The sequence below is a fragment of the Rhamphochromis longiceps genome, linkage group LG11, assembly GCF_057381845.1.
Source record: "Rhamphochromis longiceps isolate RC_006_pf linkage group LG11, R_longiceps_female_GT1.1, whole genome shotgun sequence".
Classification (NCBI taxonomy): Eukaryota; Metazoa; Chordata; class Actinopteri; order Cichliformes; family Cichlidae; genus Rhamphochromis; species Rhamphochromis longiceps.
The window spans coordinates 31,466,653-31,485,716 of NC_140567.1; the positions used below are offsets into that span (position 1 = coordinate 31,466,653).

The 19,064-nt window shown below is 35.5% G+C and overlaps 3 protein-coding genes across 3 annotated transcripts; all 3 read left to right on the forward strand.

Moving 5' to 3' along the window:
* The first annotated feature begins 270 nt into the window (after positions 1–270).
* Positions 271–1,806, forward strand: LOC146659561 (C-type lectin domain family 17, member A-like). The gene is made up of 5 exons (XM_085421892.1): positions 271–349; positions 426–590; positions 722–885; positions 1,037–1,149; positions 1,266–1,806. The coding sequence occupies exons 1-5, from the start codon at positions 331–333 to the stop codon at positions 1,381–1,383; spliced, it is 579 nt and encodes a 192-aa protein (XP_085278018.1). The 5' UTR covers positions 271–330; the 3' UTR covers positions 1,384–1,806.
* Positions 1,807–5,922: 4,116 nt separating this feature from the next.
* Positions 5,923–10,665, forward strand: LOC146659562 (C-type lectin domain family 1 member B-like). Its single transcript, XM_085421893.1, has 7 exons — positions 5,923–6,001; positions 6,581–6,670; positions 9,003–9,120; positions 9,708–9,934; positions 10,023–10,186; positions 10,314–10,426; positions 10,539–10,665. Exons 1-7 carry the CDS (start codon positions 5,938–5,940, stop codon positions 10,663–10,665), a joined length of 903 nt encoding a protein of 300 aa, XP_085278019.1. The 5' UTR covers positions 5,923–5,937.
* A 2,676-nt stretch (positions 10,666–13,341) lies between these two features.
* On the forward strand, positions 13,342–16,771 carry LOC146659563 (C-type lectin domain family 4 member G-like). Its single transcript, XM_085421894.1, has 6 exons — positions 13,342–13,387; positions 15,280–15,366; positions 15,779–15,961; positions 16,050–16,213; positions 16,341–16,453; positions 16,566–16,771. Exons 1-6 carry the CDS (start codon positions 13,342–13,344, stop codon positions 16,690–16,692), a joined length of 720 nt encoding a protein of 239 aa, XP_085278020.1. The 3' UTR covers positions 16,693–16,771.
* The last annotated feature ends 2,293 nt before the right edge of the window (positions 16,772–19,064 follow it).

Here is a 19,064-nt window from a genome sequence, read left to right on the forward strand (position 1 = left end):
CTCTCAAATCACATTTTGATATGTACAGGATTCACTGTTATTGAAGTTTGATCCATAATATGGGCTTCACCTTGGTTTTGCCTCTGAACTTTTTCAAACAGATTTTTCTGTTTTTCCCTAGACAATAACAAAAAAGTTCATTAATTAGAATGGTTTTATGATTATAAAAAGCCAATTGATGATTTTAAGTTGACACAAGCAATTTAGAATCTTAAAAGTAAGAATTAGTTTGATTGCTATAATAAGTATTTATTTCTCCTAGATAAGCAGTGTGCATGTATAAAATCTTGTACATCAGTAACCATTTGCTGGGGTATTCTGTTACTGATCATGGCCCTTCGCATCTATTGTGAGTATAACTTTTAAAATTAGTTCATCTGCAATGTCCGTGTAAAGCCAAAGAAGTGTTACGTTTTGTTTTTCAGTTACCACATTGTTAATTCATAAGAACAAAGACTTATTGAGGAGTCAACTCAACTGGACAAACACCTCCACTGCCTTTGAAACACAGATCAGAGACCTCATTGCAGAAAACCAGAACCTAACAGAACAAATAAAACTCATGAAGATGGAGCTCAGTCTTGGTCCAGGTCAGTGCAGTGTTGATGCCTACTGTCCCAAAGAAAATAACAGTAGGCTCCAAATCTATCAGCTACAAAAATAGGTCATGTCAAATAAATGTGCACTGATGATCTTTATTAATTGATTTTTATACTTGCAGAAAAGGCATGCAAAGCTTGTCAGGAGGGCTGGCTTCCCTTTGAGTCAAACTGCTTTGCAATTAATGATGCTGAACCTCATGAGCAGAAAACCTGGAAAGAAGCTCGAGAAAACTGCAAAGGAAAGATTTCCGATTTGGCTGTTGTAATTAATGCAGCAGAAAAGGTAATAAGAACTGTGGCTCATTAGCAAAAATGTATTTAACAAAAATACATTTTCTTTTGATCTAAATACACTCTGTGTCGCAGTGTTTTAAGCAAACGATCTAAATACTCAAACTAATTTGAGTATTTCTGATAACTTTCTCTTTCATCAGAAATATATCAGTGACAAAAGCTGGAAGAGTTCAGGAGAAAATGGATACTGGATCGGTCTGAGAGCTGAAGGTGGGAAATGGACATGGGTGGATGGAAGTTATCTGACTGATAAGTAAGAGAAACTTTGAGTCAATAACAATTTAAAAATATTTTTCCAAATCTGGGATGAATCAATTTTGTTTTATATTAATAATTATCAGCTTTAATCAAACTTGTTTTTTTCTTCAGCTCCTGGATTCAGCAGCCTCCTTCTGATGGTCTCTGTGTAATTTCTGTCCAAAACGAAGGATTTAAATCAGTGAACTGTGACCAGAAGAAACAATGGATTTGTAAAAAGAGACCCTAACTGTTTGAATTAGCACATTTAAACTTCAAATTACTTTTCCAATCTGTAAATATAATTGCATATAAGCAAATAGCCTGCTACACTACTGTGGAGAAGGAATGCTTGCCAATCCGGTGGTAGATCAACTCCCTTCGTTATTCCCTTCTGGGCCGCCCTCTCACCCTCTTTTCACTAGAGGTCTACTATCTATGAGCAACTGGTTCTGGGCTGTTTTGATAACATGACGAAAGCATACTAAGCGTTGCATAAATTATAAGTCATGCCTCTGCTAGTTTCTGTTTCTGATAGAAATAAAGATTATTGTTAAAGGTTCAGTGTGTGGCAGGAATTGGACTTAAACATACAGGAAAAGGGAAAAAAGGAACAAACTGAAAAGCAGCTTCACTGATGAACACAAACCAAGTACAAAATAATGAAGGTCAAACACAGATACCAAAAACTGTCACTCTATCAAGGACCCCATCAAAGTTGGAGGAATACAGAATGCACACAGCAAAAGGGAAACATGACAAGTTACGACTGAGATAATATTTACACCGAGGTGATAATGAGGCAAAAGGCAAAGGGTAGGGGGACAGCTGACACTAATCACAGATAATGAGACAGGAAGTAGAACCAAAACCAAAGACATACGAACTTGACACAGTGACAGATGATAGCAAACACCGAGATAAAAGTGGATTGACAGGTAATTCACTTATCAACTATGCAATCAGGGAACTAAAGGCACAGATCACAAAACCAATCATAAGTCAAAACATAACACCCAAACCAGAAGTCTAAATAATAGAGAATATAGAACCAAACATACAAGATCCGGGTGGTTAGCACTGTTGCCTCACAGCAAGAAGGTCCTGAATTCGACTCAGAGAAAGCCGTTTTCTGTGTAATGCGAGACAAATTTCTTTAATATCAAAGAATGCTGTCAATGTGATTTTAAAGAAATTCAGAGTGTTCTGTCATTGTGCTGTTTATTATTGCTGGCACCAGAAAACCGCCGCTGAATAAATCCTGGATTTTTATACACTTCAAATTCTGCAAATAAGTGTCCTCACCAGAAAAACTATAGCATCAGTTATTTAGTATCTTTAAACCACCATAATAGATTTGATTTATTAACTTTTCATTAACCAGGCTGGTTTTTTTTCATGTCCTGAAAATATTATGTGTCTTCTGTTAGAAAGATGTAAACACGTGTATTTTATATGGTTGCACATAAAAGAAATATGTAATGGTGATTTAAATACAATAATTTAATCATTGCATTTCATATAAACTCACATAGCTCTTAAGAATACGAATACATTTAGTTACTGAAATATGTTTTTGTTTTTTTCTGCTAGATAAGAAGGCTGGATGCGTTAAATTGTGTCCATCAGTAGTAATGTGCCGGGGAATTCTTTTACTAATCTTGGTCCTCCTACTCTTCTTTGAGTATAGGTTTAAAAATTACTCTTTCATCTGTGTGTAAAGTGTAAAATGTGACTTTTTGTTTGTTTTAATGTTTTGTTTTGGGGTTTTGGGGGGTTTGAAGTTGTTTGTATTAGTTCATAATAATGAACTTTTAATGAAAACTAATCTCAACTTGGTACAAGCCTATTAGAAAAGCTCATGAAACCCAACTGAAGAAAACCAGAACCGTAGGAAGAAAAATAAGGAACTGGAGACAGAGAAGAAACATAACAGAAGAAATACAAAACATGATGACATAATGAGTTCAGTGTTAGTCGATCATAGTGGAGCATTGATGCCTGCTGTCCCAAAGAAATAGCATGTTTGAAATCAATTAGCTACAAAAAGACTTAATACAGTGGAGTATGTGTGAAAAATAGAGATATTATTTATGTTTAGGAAAGTTCACAATTAATGATTATAGGAGAAGTTTTACTGTACACAGAATATGACTGCTGACAGCATTTAGGACAAGACAGAAAAGGATCTAAATTGGCACTGGTTGTTTTTAATTTGTGTCACTAACGGGGTTTTCTTCAGTGCAGTGCAGTTTGTATACTGAGTTTCTGTTCCCTGTATTAATGCTGGGCGGTGCGTTACTTCACATCAAAGAATACTGTAGTCTGAAGTATCAGTATTTTGGTATTTTTGTGTTGTTATATATCTATATCTGACCATAGTCTTAGCTTTAGTGGGTTATATTAAATTAAATTATTGCCACGACATTGTGGAATTTTAATTTTTGATTAAAAAAGTTTTTAATCAAGCCAAGAACAACACTGTTCAAGCTGCCCTAACATGTTTAATCAAGATGAGGAAGAAGGAGGGCTGTCCTCTATATCTGTCACACTGTTCACATCAACCACAGAGAAACACAGGAAGTTCAATTTATTAGTATAGTCTCATGTTGTGCATGTTGTGTTGGTCAAATCAAGTCCACCGTTTTTTGTTTTGATCGTTTGTTTGTTTGTGTTTAATTTGTGTGCATGGTACTAGCATCACTAAGTCGCTTGTGTGTGTGTGTGTGTGTGTGTGTGTGTGTGTGTGTGTGTGTGTGTGTGTGTGTGTGTGTGTGTGTGTGTGTGTGTGTGTGTGTGGCTTTGTGCTGAAACCATGTGTGCATTAATTCTGGCAAACCAGATCTGGGCCACCAAAGGGCCATCATTCTTTGTGGTATGTGGGCCATGTGCAAGCACATTTTGTGGGCCAAATCCGGGCCATACCAATTTTGCTATGTGGGGACATTAACTGCACTTCGTGGGTAGTTAAAACGAACAGTAAGTCCAAATCAAGAAATATGTATACAGGGAGACAACTTCATCAGTTTTAGAAGCCACTGAGGTCAACCTGAGACACATTCATGTGGATGCGTATTTTACACATACCACCTCAACATTGTGACCAAAAGACAGCTAGAAGATGTGACAGTGATGAAGATGCTAAGAAGAGTAGAAGAGAAGATGTCAAGTTGTCAGGATTTGCAAGATTTGAATTACATTGAATTGTTCTGAATTCCTTTATTGTCATTGTACACAGTACAAAGAGATTCAAAGGCAGTACTGACCATTTATGCTGTACTGACCAACTCAGCAACACCAAAAGAGCTGAAAGACAACAGAAGACAACTAAAGTGCATTACAGAATTGTCTATGAAGGTCATGTTAATCTAAGAAGCTTGGGAAGAAAAGAGACAAGACTTCTTTAAACATGTTTTTTTCCAAGCTCTGAACAAAGCTTGAAAATGCATTACAGAATTATTTCAATGGTCAAGAAAAACAGCTTAACATCTACACATCAAGAAATTCTTGGCAAGGCAGGTGTATTACTGTCAAAGTCTACAAACAAGATGAAGAGAAAAACTGTAATGAAATATGTAATATGTAACCATATTAATTTGACACAGCGACAAAAGACAAACACAGGGGAAAGACTGGAGGAAAAGAAGGGAACACAAAAGGGAACTAGCAGACCTATCAACAAAACCAAAAAAAAAGACTAAAGGCATGAAATATGAAAAAAAAAAACTCGTAAATGGAAGGGAACATGAACTCAAACCATTAATAAAAGACTAAACCCTGATCATGATCCATTTTTTACAACAAATAATGAATATACAAAAATTAAGAAAGAGCAAACATGAAAACATAACTGACTCAGCGTGACACATGGAACACATGGAACACAAGGGAGGCACAGTAACAAAACTTAAGAACTAGAAAATATAACCAGTAACTAAATCAAAGACTATTAATGATCAAAAACATAAACACTGGGTCACCAGACCTAGAACCATGACACATTATATTACATTCATTGTCACATAATTAGATACAACTCTTCAACTTCTCATTCATGCAGATGTGCAGCCAACAAGTCTCGAGTAACTGTGTAATGCCATCATGTCAATATGGACCAAGATATCAGAGAAATGTTTCAAGCACCTTGTTCAATCTACACCACGAGAAAGTGCTTTTGGTAACTACAAGCCTCATTCACCCAGTCGCACACAGGTTTATACAAGTGCTTTTTTTCAATATCCAAGTGTCTTGTATGATGACACTCACACACAGTCACACTCAAGCGGATGCATTGGGGGAAATTTGGAGATCAGTATCATGCCCAACATCCAGAATGGAGAAGACGGGGGGTCAATTTAACTTTCTCCAATGAGCTACCACAGCTGCCCCAGTACACCACATAGTGTATCTAGTAGAATTTCTGGTGACTCATGTGGTCTATCCTGAGATAATCCCAGTCCCTAAAGTGATAATGTCTTTATTTGAACGGTTATTATATAACATGCTATTTTTTGACTCTAACATATTTTTGATGGTGTTGTGACTCTGCTTTGCATATATTGTTATAGAAATCACTTTCCAGTATGTACACTGCCTCCAGTATATTTTCACAACTTTGAGGTTTATACTGATCATGACATGCATGCAAATTATTTTCACACCCATAAGGAGAAGTTGGCAATAGAAACAGACATGACACGTCAGAAGATTCAACCTTGTCTCTTATTTTGGTTCCCTGTGGCTCTTATAAAGGGCTATTTCTCTGTCTAGAAGTTACACGAAGCTCAACGGAAAGTCTGCAAGGATGGCAGAGGAGGAAGTTAGCTATGCCACAGTCAAATTCAAAAAAAAGAAACATTCAACAAAAGGTAAGTTTTTCCAATGCACTGCATCAAAAATATATTCTAAGCTACTTATGATGAATAAAATTGCAAATTTACTTAATGTTGATTTGTTTTAAACAGTTTTCTGCCGTAACAATGACTAGAAAAAATATCAGTAGAAATCAGCAAATAAGATCTTGAGCTAAGTAGGATTTTTACACTGATATTTTAAGACCTTGGTGCCTGAACCACTTCAACTAGTGGCTTGGGGATCTGACTTGAATGTGTCCTAGATACCTCTTAGGTGAGGTGTTTCTGGCATGAAACTCTGTGACAGACACAGAAAACACTGGAGAGTTTACGTCTCAGCTTGCTTGGAACATCCTGTTTTTTTCCACCAAAAGGAATGGAGGAGGTGGCTGAGAGAGAGGTCTGTCCATCTCTGCTTGGACAGCTCCCAGCACAACCCCAGTTAAGACACTGAATTGTGTCAACACTGAACAAATAGCTGTCCAAAATAATTAAATAAGCATTTGCATGAAAGCAAACATCCAATATTTCAATACAATAAGGTTTAGAAAGCCTTGTTATATGATAACTTATGAATGCCAATCAACCTTTCAGTTAAAAAGGAGGAAACGGTTTATGATGAAGTGGAGGTGAAAATGAGCAAAGGAGCAAATGAAGCAAAGGAACAAACTCCGGACACAAACGGTGAGTTGAAAAAAGAAAACACAAATCCACCGTAAATAAATGTCCAATACAGTGAAAATGTCTAAAACTGTCAGTACAAGAAGGTGTGACGACGAGTACTGATGAGTTTGGGTGTCTTTCAAACTGGAGCATTTCCCTAACAGGGATTTAATGAAGAGACATGAAGTATCCTGAGTTTTACAATTAGATTCAAACAGTGGACGTTCTTCTCTTACAATCATTTTTACCAAGGTTTTTGAAGGACAAGTGGTATTTAACAGTTTAATAATAAAATGATTTTATCATTCATGCTCATAGTTAGGAGATGCTCCTTATAAGGTGTACGTTCCAAAAGATGGAGAACAGCATGAGTTACATTGTGTAAACGCGCATTTCAAAGCTGATATGTGGCTTCAGCTGTTCCAGACACTCAAATGAAGTGCTTCCTGTTTTTTAACTAACCGCTGTGTTTAAAATACCATCATTTGAGACAGCGAGACAAAAAGGAAATGTTGGACTTATAAATAGCAACACTGAATAATCAATTAACCAATAAGCAAATAGATAAAACAATATATTTCTGTTATTTAGATTTTTATGCCAGACAAGAAGAACGTTTACTTCAGTTTCATTGCCCTACATGAATAAAATAAGTATTTCAATGTTACAATATTTGTTTTAAAGTGGACATGAGACACCCTTCTCTCTAAAGAAAAAAAAGCGATCATAGATTTAGCACTGTCTACAAATCTGGATTCAACAAATAAGTGTTTAAAGATTTTAGAGCATGTTTAGCGCCATCTTGTGCCAGCATAGAACATGATGTCACTGGGTTGGTTGCTGGAAAGTTGTGTCAGCAGGGTTCATAATTCACGGCTGTCACGTGGGTTATCAGGATGTATACTAGTTTCCAGAAGAGCTCCGCAAGCATGTGTGAATAAAAAATGACAAAACTGCATCTTTGCTCATTAGTTTTCAAAAGTACATTGAGCTACAATAGTTTATATATCATAGTGAGGTATGTGTATTTCAATCTTTGTACATTCATAAGTCATATATTCAAAGGTTTGTTTTAACTGCTAGCCTCTTACATGTTTTTTTTTAAGTTTCCACTTTGGATTTCCACTTTAACAGAATAAATATTTTGTCATTTAAGGCACTTTTAAAGATCTCTAGAAAGGACAGAATGAGAGTGACAGGTGACTGTCAATGATGACAGAATAATGTTTCATTGCACTAGCATGAGGGTAAACGCATCTTCTTGGTAAACACATTACACATACAGTAACAATAATAATAAACTGTCTTGTTTTTGCGTAACAGTGGCAGAAATTTCTCTTTCTCACATGTTAAGAAATCTGCTAAATTAGAAGAAATCCAAACATTCTCTTGTTTCGTATTATAGTACAACACGTTACTGGTTAATTTCACAGTGTCAGCTAACTAGTGGCCAATAACTCAGCAGAAAACAAGGACACTAGAACTAAAACTATTTATGATGGTTGCTCCCAACTCTGTCTGCAATGAGCTTTATGTTAAAAACAAAAGAAAACAAAGCTCCATCTCTAAAGAAGTAGTTTTTAGTTGTCTGCTAGTTAGCGATTAGCACCTTATTTATGCAATAAAGTGTTCGCTCTTTCCCAAAACACATGTAGACAGTTTATGGCAGAACTGATTACCATATGCGCATCACACCATAAATGTAACTAAGTTTCTCACCGAAGTGTGATCGGGAATCCTAACATCCATCAGCATGTCCACAGGGAAAAGATTGCCTACAAGATTGATTGCCACACTTTTTGGAAACCTTAATTTCTTATTTAGATTTAGGAATCGTTAGCTCACATTATCTCACTGAGCATATTTCTTAACAATAGAAGTGAGAAAAAGCGAAGTTCGATTGTAAACACTGTTTTTTTTTTTTTCATGCTGACATGCTGTCAGGACTTCCAATCATGTTCGACATAAAACATGCCAGGGGCTGCCACAAAGAGTTTTTTAAGACAATTTTTTTGTTTTAGTGTCCTTGTTTTCTACTGAGATATCACTTCTGTCACTAGTTAACTAAGATAAACTAATGTAAGTCTATTAACAACAGCCAAGCAGCGCAGTGATGTTACGTTCTGTACTGGCACAAGATCCTGCTAAACATGTTCTTATCTCTAACTTCAAACAGTTATTTCTTGTCAGTTACTTCTTTGGCTTCACAGACACTGTTACATCTAGTATAGTTTTTTACATATGGGCTCCATGGTGTAAATTAGCTCCAATAAATGTGTTTCATGTCCACTTTTAAACTATTTGACATTTTTATCAAGTCTTCACTAACTCAAGACTATAAATATTTTGCCAGACAAGACATCAGACAGAACTATGAGCAGACATGGCCACTATAAACAGTTGGCTTGTTGTTTGGGAATCATTTGTGTCATGTTGGTGTTGGGCATCATAGCAGTCACTGTCTACCGTAAGTATGAAAAAGATCATTTCATGTATAAAAGATGTGTTTATTATCATTATTAGGAGTAGTAGTATTATTGTTGTTGTTGTTGTTGTTATACAAATTCCACATTTCTTGATCAGGACAATTTCAGCTATGATTTTTGAAATGTTTTGTTACTCATATAACTGGTTTATTTTTAGAGGCAACCTCTAACAACGATATTTTGACAGACACTTAGAAAATATTCTTTAACAACAATGAATGAGGCCAATGTGGATTTGAAGACAATCTACAAGGAATCCAGAGTACAAATACAGAGACAAATCTGAAAAGCACAAAGATAGCTATTAATGCCCAAAAATTGGGAAACCTGAATTAGAACAGACAGAAGATGTTTTGAACAGTGATAAAATTACAGAAACAAAATGGAAAAAGAAATAAAACAACATAATGGAATTTCTTTAGGGGCTTTAATGATAAGTTTGCACATTATTAACTGACAATTACTGAACTCGCCTGAAGCGGTTAGAAGAAAACCAAACAGCTAACTGTTGCCAATCACAAACTGATAGATCTATACTGCAAACTCAGCTCAGACACTGAAGACTTGAGGAGGAACCAAACCAACCTCATTCTCCAGATTCACAACCTGACACGAGACTCTACTCTCTTGGAAAAACAACTTGCAGAAAACCAGGAGCTCAAAAAGAAAAATGAGGAGCTGGAGACAGAAAAGAAACACCTAACAGAAATAATAGAACAGATGATGACACCATGGATTGAGCTCAATGTTAGTCGAGCTCAGTGGAGCATTGATGCCTACTGTCCCAAAGAAAATAACAGTATGTTCCAAATATATTTGTACAAAATTACCTAATTTAACATAGATATGCACTGATGTTGTTTATTAACCGTTCTCTATTCTTGCAGACAGAAAATGTAATGCTTGTCAGGCTGGCTGGTTATATTTTGAGTCCAGCTGCTATGTAGTTCATAATGCTAAACGTGCTGAATGGAAAACCTGGGAAGAAGCTCGAGAAAACTGCAGAGAAAAGATTTCAGATTTACCTGTTGTTATTAATGAAGAAGAAAAGGTACTGAGAAAACTGTGGGACACGTTATGACAGACTTCATGAAAATAAAAATATAATTTCTTTAGATTGAAAGCTTTCTTAGAGCAAATTGTTTAAATAACTCTGACAACTTTCTCTCTGTCCTCAGGAAACTGTCAGTGAAAAGAGTTGGAAAGATGATGAAAACAAAGTATACTGGATTGGTCTGAGAGTTGAAGATGGGATATGGAAGTGGCTGGATGGAAGAGATGCGGCTAATAGGTAAGAGACACTTTGAATCAATAGAAATTTCAAGTATTTCCCAAATCTGTGATAAATCAATTACAGTGTACCAGTGTCCATCAGCCTTGAGCAGAATTCTTGTTTTCCTCAGCTCCTGGATGAACCAGCCTCCTTCTGATGGTCACTGTGCAATCTCTGTCCAAAACGAAGGATTTAAATCATTGAGCTGTGATAAGAAGAACGCATGGATCTGCAAAAAGAAAGCTTTGTCTGTTTGAATACTGCAGTAAAACTTCAGAGGACTTTTGGATAGTCTCAGTCTCAAAATATAATATTAATGATGATATTAATAACTGGACAACAGAGGGCACTGCATTACTTCAGATCAATGAGTTGTTCCCTGAAGTATCTGCACTGAGATTTTTTCATGTTGCAATGATAGTTATTGTTAAGCTATGTTATATTAATGACAAATGTTTTAGTCAAGCCAAGAACAACACTGTTCAAACTGCTGTAACATGTAGAAGAAGGACAGCTGGCCTCTACATTTGGACTTTGTTAATCAGTCACAGTGTCAACATCAGCTACAGAGCAGCAGAGAAGAACAGGAAGTTCAGCTTATAATTGAAGTCTCATGTTGTGTATTTTGCATATTGTTATCATATCAGCTTCACTTTTTTTTTAGTGTTGTTAGTAAAGTTTTGATTTTATTCATTTACATTGATTGAAATGAAATTATGGATCCATCCTGCACCAGCTCAGCCTGGTGGTGGTGCTGTAAGGGTTTGGGGGGTATTTTCTTGGCACACTTTGGGTCATTTATGCCAACTGAGCATAAATAAAAATGGCACAGTCCACCTGTGTATTATTGTTGAACATGTCCATCTCTTCATACCCACAATTCTTTTGGCTGATTCCAGCCAGATAAAGCACTATGTGAGTTCACTATAGTCAAACTGCCTCCACAGTCACCAGATTTCAGTCCAGTATCAACCTTTCAAAAAGATTTTGAAAATATGTTTTTTAATAAATTTTTGATTTAAGTATTTATTCATGGATGAATAATTCATTTTGAAATATTGATTTATAAATGGTGTTTTTATTCAAAATTAAATTATTAAAAAAATTGCTTATTTTATTAATATTTAAACAAATAGAAACACTTAAAACCCATTCATAAATCAATTTACAGATGCACATTATATTACACAATATTATTTAGCACAGGAGTCTTTATTTCTCTTGTGGTCCTACATAAAAATAGCACAAAGTATGTGGAAGTAGTCAAAGGCCAAAGAATGTGTGGAGCACAATTTCATGAATGCTGGCTTGAATTTACATTTAAATGCTGTGTAACATTCACACAATAATGTTCCTGTTTCTCTTTATTATTCTAGTTGCTTCTGCATGTTTTTGTGGCTTTTAACCGCTTCCACATACTTTGTGCTAATTTCATGAAGGACCACAAGAGTCTCGCACATCGAAATAAAGAATCCTGCGCTTTACAGCATTAACACAACTAAATCTAAAGTTGACTAAGCTGACTAAAGTTATCATGTTTTTAATGGTGAGAGCTGCTCCACATGGTTTAAAAAGTGTCTTATTTGCCTTGACACATGTATTCTCTTCCCCACAAGCATCAACATTTTGTCATTTTTTTCATGAAAAACAGGGAGCATGGAAGTTGGTTTCCTTATTTTGAGGCTTAGTTTGAACTTAAGCAGGTTTTCTTGACTAATATATACATGTCTAAATGCAATGAGTTGATGCCTTGTGATTGGCTCATTAGTTCTGTTTGGTGTGGGGAATTCACGTCATGGATTTCCAGCTGGCAAATCTGCAGCAAGTGTAAGATGGTATCATAATAATAGTAATCTCAGGAATATTTCTTGGACCTTGTTGAAGAATTAAGGGAGTTATAAAGGCAAAGCCAATGTCATCTCAGTACAAGCATCGCGTGCCTAATAAAGTGTCCAGTGAGTGTATATGACAAAAGCAGAGGTTAGTTAGAAGAGACAGAGTTACACTGGTGAAGCAGCAGTTTATTATCATGCTCTGTGGTATTTCTCAGTGTACAAGTCACAAGAAGTGTCTAGTCACTGGTACATAAGAACACCCTGTCTTCAGTTTGAAGCCATATATGGAATCATTTTACATTCTCAGGCAAAAGCAGAAGCTGGTATAAGACAGACTGGGCACTGAGGAAGTTTATTATGATGCTCTGTGGTATTTCTCAGTGTACAAGCCACAAGAAGTGTGTCTAGTGACTTGTAGATAAGAACACCCCGTCTTCAGTGTGAAGCCATAAAAGAATGTAAGATTCAACACATCTCACATCCTCACGCAAAAACAGAAGCTTATTGCTATTATGATAATTATTATGTTCTATTGTTTAAACGCAGTGCTATTGCTCAGTGTACAACTCCCAAAAAACTCAGCAGCAGGGCGGTAACTACGGCAGAGGAGAAGGTCATATTAAGAACTAACAAATGAACACAATCAGCAGGTAAGCTGAGCTTTTCAAATGCAGTGTATCAAAAAAGATTTTCTAAAACTCAGGGCTATTGATGTGAATCAAAGTCTGCATCTCTATGTGATTACTGTTTCAAGTCATGTTGGTTTAGGTGATGTTTTCTTCAGTAATAGTAAAGAGTAAAAAAAGACTGTAAGCAAATCCAGTGGGTCAGATACTGAGATATGTGCTGCCACATCAAAGGCAAACTTTCCCTGTACAATCTAAGGCAAAGTTCCAGAGAAAAAATACATTTCTAAAAAGAGCTATGATGTCTCCAATTAGATTTAAGATGTTGAATTATGTCAACATTGAGCAAAAACATTTTGTTCATTCAAAATGACCTAAAGTCTACAAAGATTGTGGTTGTTTGAAAACTGCTTAACTCCAATTACCCTTTAAACTCTCAGTAAAACAGGACAAGGAAGCTGCACATGAAGAAATGAAGGTTGAAAATAAAGCAACTCAACAAGCTCCTGATACAAATGGTGAGTTATAAAAAAATTTTTTTTAAAAAAACGACAACAACAAAAATCAAACAAAATCACTCTGTGTTAACACAACTGGAAGGAGGGATGGGAATCGAGAACTGGTTTCCAGTAGTCCAATTCCCTGGGATTGTTAGTCTGCCTGCCCATCAATCACACTTATCGGTTCTTCTGCTCTCAATGCGATCAGCTGATGTTACTTTGTGCATCGTATGAAAAGTATGAGATCCACTATTATTGGAGTTTATTCAGATCGTGGGCCTTGTATTTCAAAGCCCACCCTGCTACAATGACACACATTCTCACTGATATTTTGATACACCTGCCATTTCCTACACCAAGTCATTATTTCATGCCAATACCTTTATTTTGTGAAAGACAGGTTAGATTTGTAAATCTAAAATTAAAGCTCTCAAGTTGACCCAAGCAATTTAAACCTCCAAAATTAATGTTAAAACATATTTATTTTGATTAAGTAAACACAGTTCTTCAATACGAAACATGACAAAATTCTCTCTCCACGAAAGAAAGAAAGAAAGAAAGAAAGAAAGAAAGAAAGAAAGAAAGAAAGAAAGAAAGAAAGAAAGAAAGAAAGAAAGAAAGAAAGAAAGAAAGAAAGACTGACTGAGCATTTGTCCAGAAGAACATGAAATTACAATAACAATTGAGGGCAAAGCAGAACACAAGATGAAAGGAAATCATAATATAATTAAGATACAATGAACAATCTTGTCTTGATGCATGCTCAATCAGGAAATCCAAAAAACTTAATTCTGTTCTTCTGGATGTCGCGTTTTCATTGAGAAAAATGTTTCATTACTCATCCAAGTGACTTCTTCATTCTCAGCTGAATGCAGGTTTCTCCAACTTAAAAAACACTACATTTGCATAATGACTGAAACTAGCACCACTGACTACAATATGCATATTGTAATGAACACTGACCAGTGATAATTGATGAAACCATGGTCAGACATGCAGTCAGCTGAGACAGATCGGGAGACATTGTAGCAAAGACTCCTGTAATACTTTAGTTTTCCTTCTTCAAGCTGACAACAGCAGGAAAGATCTTTGTTAAAACAGCATTTATAACTTTTAATTGACTGGCGTTCGTGCATCAAGGTGTTGCACTAATGTGTTTACTACTTTGAGGAAACTGAAGTAATACGAAATTCTGTCTATAATCAGATCTGCCTCCAACATTATGTTTAATTGGATATTATAAGTTCCTGACATAGATTTTTCATAAAACAGTTTTGAATAAATTACCAGATGTCAGTCATATTTTTGTTAATCTCTGTTCCTGGACTTTGTAAAGCAATTCTTACCAAAGGCCATTTGTGGACAGAGTATTTAAAATAGAAATGTACCCATGAAAAGGAATTAAATGTTTAAAACTGTGTAACCTTTGACTGAAAAGAAATAAAAAATATTATACAATGGAATACAAGTTTTGACCATGTTTATGAATTTTAGGGTTTTTCAAACAACATTTTTTAAGATGTAATATCTCCCACAAAGATACAAAACAGAAATGACAAAAGCTGTCATTGACCCTGAGTTTTTTGTCTGAGTTTGGAGTTTTTGTGTTTACATTTTTGTCTTTTTCTGTATATATAGTGTTCTGAGTTTTGGGGGTCTGTATTACATTTAACAAGGTTTAGCTTTAGTTTTGCCTTCAGGTTTTCTGATTTAGTTTTCTCTGTGATTATAGATTTGTTCCAAAGTTAAATCATTTCTTTCTGCCTCCAATATGTAGTTTGTGGTTGTACATAACAGAACAATGCTTAAATAATAAGGGATCTTTGACACATTTCATTGTATTCTAAAGAAAACTATGAATAATTTTGGTTGTTGAAATAACTTTTTTTTTTCTTTTTTTTTTTTGCCAGATAAGAAGTCGTCTTGTAATAAATCTTTTCCATCATTAGCAACATGCTGGGGAATTCTGTTACTAATTATGGTCCTTCGATTCTACTGTGAGTATAACTTTAAAACTACACTTTGGTCTGACGTGTGTAAGGACAAAGTAGTGTGATGTTTTATATTTGATTGTGTTTTGGTAACAGTTATTGTTGCACTAATTTACAAGAAACATATAAATATATTCAAACCCAAAACCAACTGCTGTTCTTTGTGACGTGATAAAATTACAGAAACAAAATGGAAAAAGAAATAAAACAACATAATGGGATTTCTTTAGGGGCTTAGAGTTTGCACATTTTTAACTGACAATTACTGAACTCGCCTGAAGCGGTTAGAAGAAAACCAAACAGCTAACTGTTGCGAATCACAAACTGATAGATCTATACTGCAAACTCAGCTCAGACACTGAAGACTTGAGGAGGAACCAAACCAACCTCATTCTCCAGATTCACAACCTGACACGAGACTCTACTCTCTTGGAAAAACAACTTGCAGAAAACCAGGAGCTCAAAAAGAAAAATGAGGAGCTGGAGACAGAAAAGAAACACCTAACAGAACAAATACAACAGATGACGACACCATGGATTGAGCTCAATGTTAGTCGAGCTCAGTGGAGCATTGATGCCTACTGTCCCAAAGATAAAAACAGTATGTTCCAAATATATTTGTACAAAATTACCTAATTTAACATAGATATGCACTGATGTTGTTTATTAACCGTTCTCTATTCTTGCAGACAGAAAATGTAATGCTTGTCAGGCTGGTTGGTTATATGTTGAGTCCAGCTGCTATGCAGTTAATGATGCTAAACGTGAAGAATGGAAAACCTGGAAAGAAGCTCGAGAAAACTGCACAAGAAAGATTTCAGATTTAGCTGTTGTTATTAATGAAGAAGAAAAGGTACTGAGAAAACTGTGGGACACGTTATGACAGACTTCATGAAAATAAAAATATAATTTCTTTAGCTTGAAAGCTTTCTTAGAGCAAATTGTTTAAATAACTCTGACAACTTTCTCTCTGTCCTCAGAAAACTGTCAGTAAAAAGAGTTGGAAATATGATGAAAACAAAGGATACTGGATTGGTCTGAGAGTTGAAGATGGGATATGGAAGTGGCTGGATGGAAGGAATCTGACTAATAGGTAAGACACACTTTGAATCAATAGAAATTTCAAGTATTTCCCAAATCTGTGATAAATCAATTACAGTGTACCAGTGTCCATCAGCCTTGAGCAGAATTCTTGTTTTCCTCAGCTCCTGGATCAACCAGCCTCCTTCTGATGGTCACTGTGCAATCTCTGTCCAAGACGAAGGATTTAAATCATTGAGCTGTGATGAGAAGAACCCATGGATCTGCAATAAGAAAGCTTTGTCTGTTTGAATACTGCAGTAAAACTTCAGAGGACTTTTGGATAGTCTCAGTCTCAAAATAAAATAATAATGATGATATTAATAACTGGTCAACAGAGGGCACTGCATTACTTCAGATCAATGAGTTGTTCCCTGAAGTATCTGCACTGAGATTTTTTCATGATTGCAATGATAGTTATTGTTAAGCTATGTTATATTAATGACAAATGTTTTAGTCAAGCCAAGAACAACACTGTTCAAACTGCTGTAACATGTAGAAGAAGGACAGCTGGCCTCTACATTTGGACTTTGTTAATCAGTCACAGTGTCAACATCAGCTACAGAGCAGCAGAGAAGAACAGGAAGTTCAGCTTATAATTGAAGTCTCATGTTGTGTATTTTGCATATTGTTATCATATCAGCTTCACTTTTTTTTTAGTGTTGTTAGTAAAGTTTTGATTTTATTCATTTACATTGATTGAAATGAAATTATGGATCCATCCTGCTTTGTATCACCAGCTCAGCCTGGTGGTGGTGCTGTAAGGGTTTGGGGGGTATTTTCTTGGCACACTTTGGGTCATTTATGCCAACTGAGCATAAATAAAAATGGCACAGTCCACCTGTGTATTATTGTTGAACATGTCCATCTCTTCATACCCACAATTCTTTTGGCTGATTCCAGCCAGATAAAGCACTATGTGAGTTCACTATAGTCAAACTGCCTCCACAGTCACCAGATTTCAGTCCAGTATCAACCTTTCAAAAAGATTTTGAAAATATGTTTTTTTATTTGGAATTTGAAAAAGCTTTTATAAATGAGTTAAATGTCAAATGTTTTTATTCAGAGGTTAATCTTTTTAATCAATTTTTGATTTAAGTATTTATTCATGGATGAAAAATTCATTTTGAAATATTGATTTATAATAGTGTTTTTATTCAAAATTAAATTATTAAAAAAATAACTTACTTTATTACTGTTTAAATAAATAGAAACATTTAGAACCCATTCATAAATGAATTTACAGATGCACATTATATTACACAATATTATTGTTTTAGCACAGGAGTCTTTATTTCTCTTGTGGTCCTACATAAAAATAGCACAAAGTATGTGGAAGTAGTCAAAGGCCAAAAAATGTGTGGAGCACTATTTCGTGAATGCTGGCTTGAATTTACATTTAAATGCTGTGTAACATTCACACAATAATGTTCCTGTTTCTCTTTATTATTCTAGTTGCTTCTGCATGTTTGTGTGGCTTTTAACCACTTCCACATACTTTGTGCTAATTTCATGAAGGACCACAAGAGTCTCGCACATCGAAATAAAGAATCCTGCGCTTTACAGCATTAACACAACTAAATCTAAAGTTGACTAAGCTGACTAAAGTTATCATGTTTTTAATGGTGAGAGCTGCTCCACATGGTTTAAAAAGTGTCTTATTTGCCTTGACACATCTATTCTCTTCCCCACAAGCATCAACATTTTGTCATTTTTTTCATGAAAAACAGGGAGCATGGAAGTTGGTTTCCTTATTTTGAGGCTTAGTTTGAACTTAAGCAGGTTGTCTTGACTCTATATACATGTCTAAATGCAATGAGTTGATGCCTTGTGGTTGGCTCATTAGTTCTGTGTGGTGTGGGGAATTCACATCATGGATTTCCAGCTGGCAAATCTGCAGCAAGTGTAAGATGTTATCATAATAATAATAATCTCAGGAATATTTCTTGGACCTTGTTGAAGAATTAAAGGAGTTATAAAGGCAAAGCCAATGTCATCTCAGTACAAGCATCGCGTGCCTAATAAAGTGTCCAGTGAGTGTATATGACAAAAGCAGAGGTTAGTTAGAAGAGACAGAGTTACACTGGTGAAGCAGCAGTTTATTATCATGCTCTGTGGTATTTCTCAGTGTACAAGTCACAAGAAGTGTCTAGTCACTGGTACATAAGAACACCCTGTCTTCAGTTTGAAGCCATATATGGAATCATCTTACATTCTCAGGCAAGAGCAGAAGCTGGTATAAGACAGACTGGGCACTGAGGAAGTTTATTATGATGCTCTGTGGTATTTCTCAGTGTACAAGCCACAAGAAGTGTGTCTAGTGACTTGTAGATAAGAACACCCCGTCTTCAGTGTGAAGCCATAAAAGAATGTAAGATTCAACACATCTCACATCCTCACGCAAAAGCAGAAGCTTATTGCTATTATGATAATTATTATGTTCTATTGTTTAAACACAGTGCTATTGCTCAGTGTACAAGTCCCAAAAAACTAAGCAAAGTCTGCATCTCTATGTGATTACTGTTTCAAGTCATGTTGGTTTAGGTGATGTTTTCTTCAGTAATAGTAAACAGTAAAAAAAGACAGTAAGCAAATCCAGTGGGTCAGATACTGAGATATGTGCT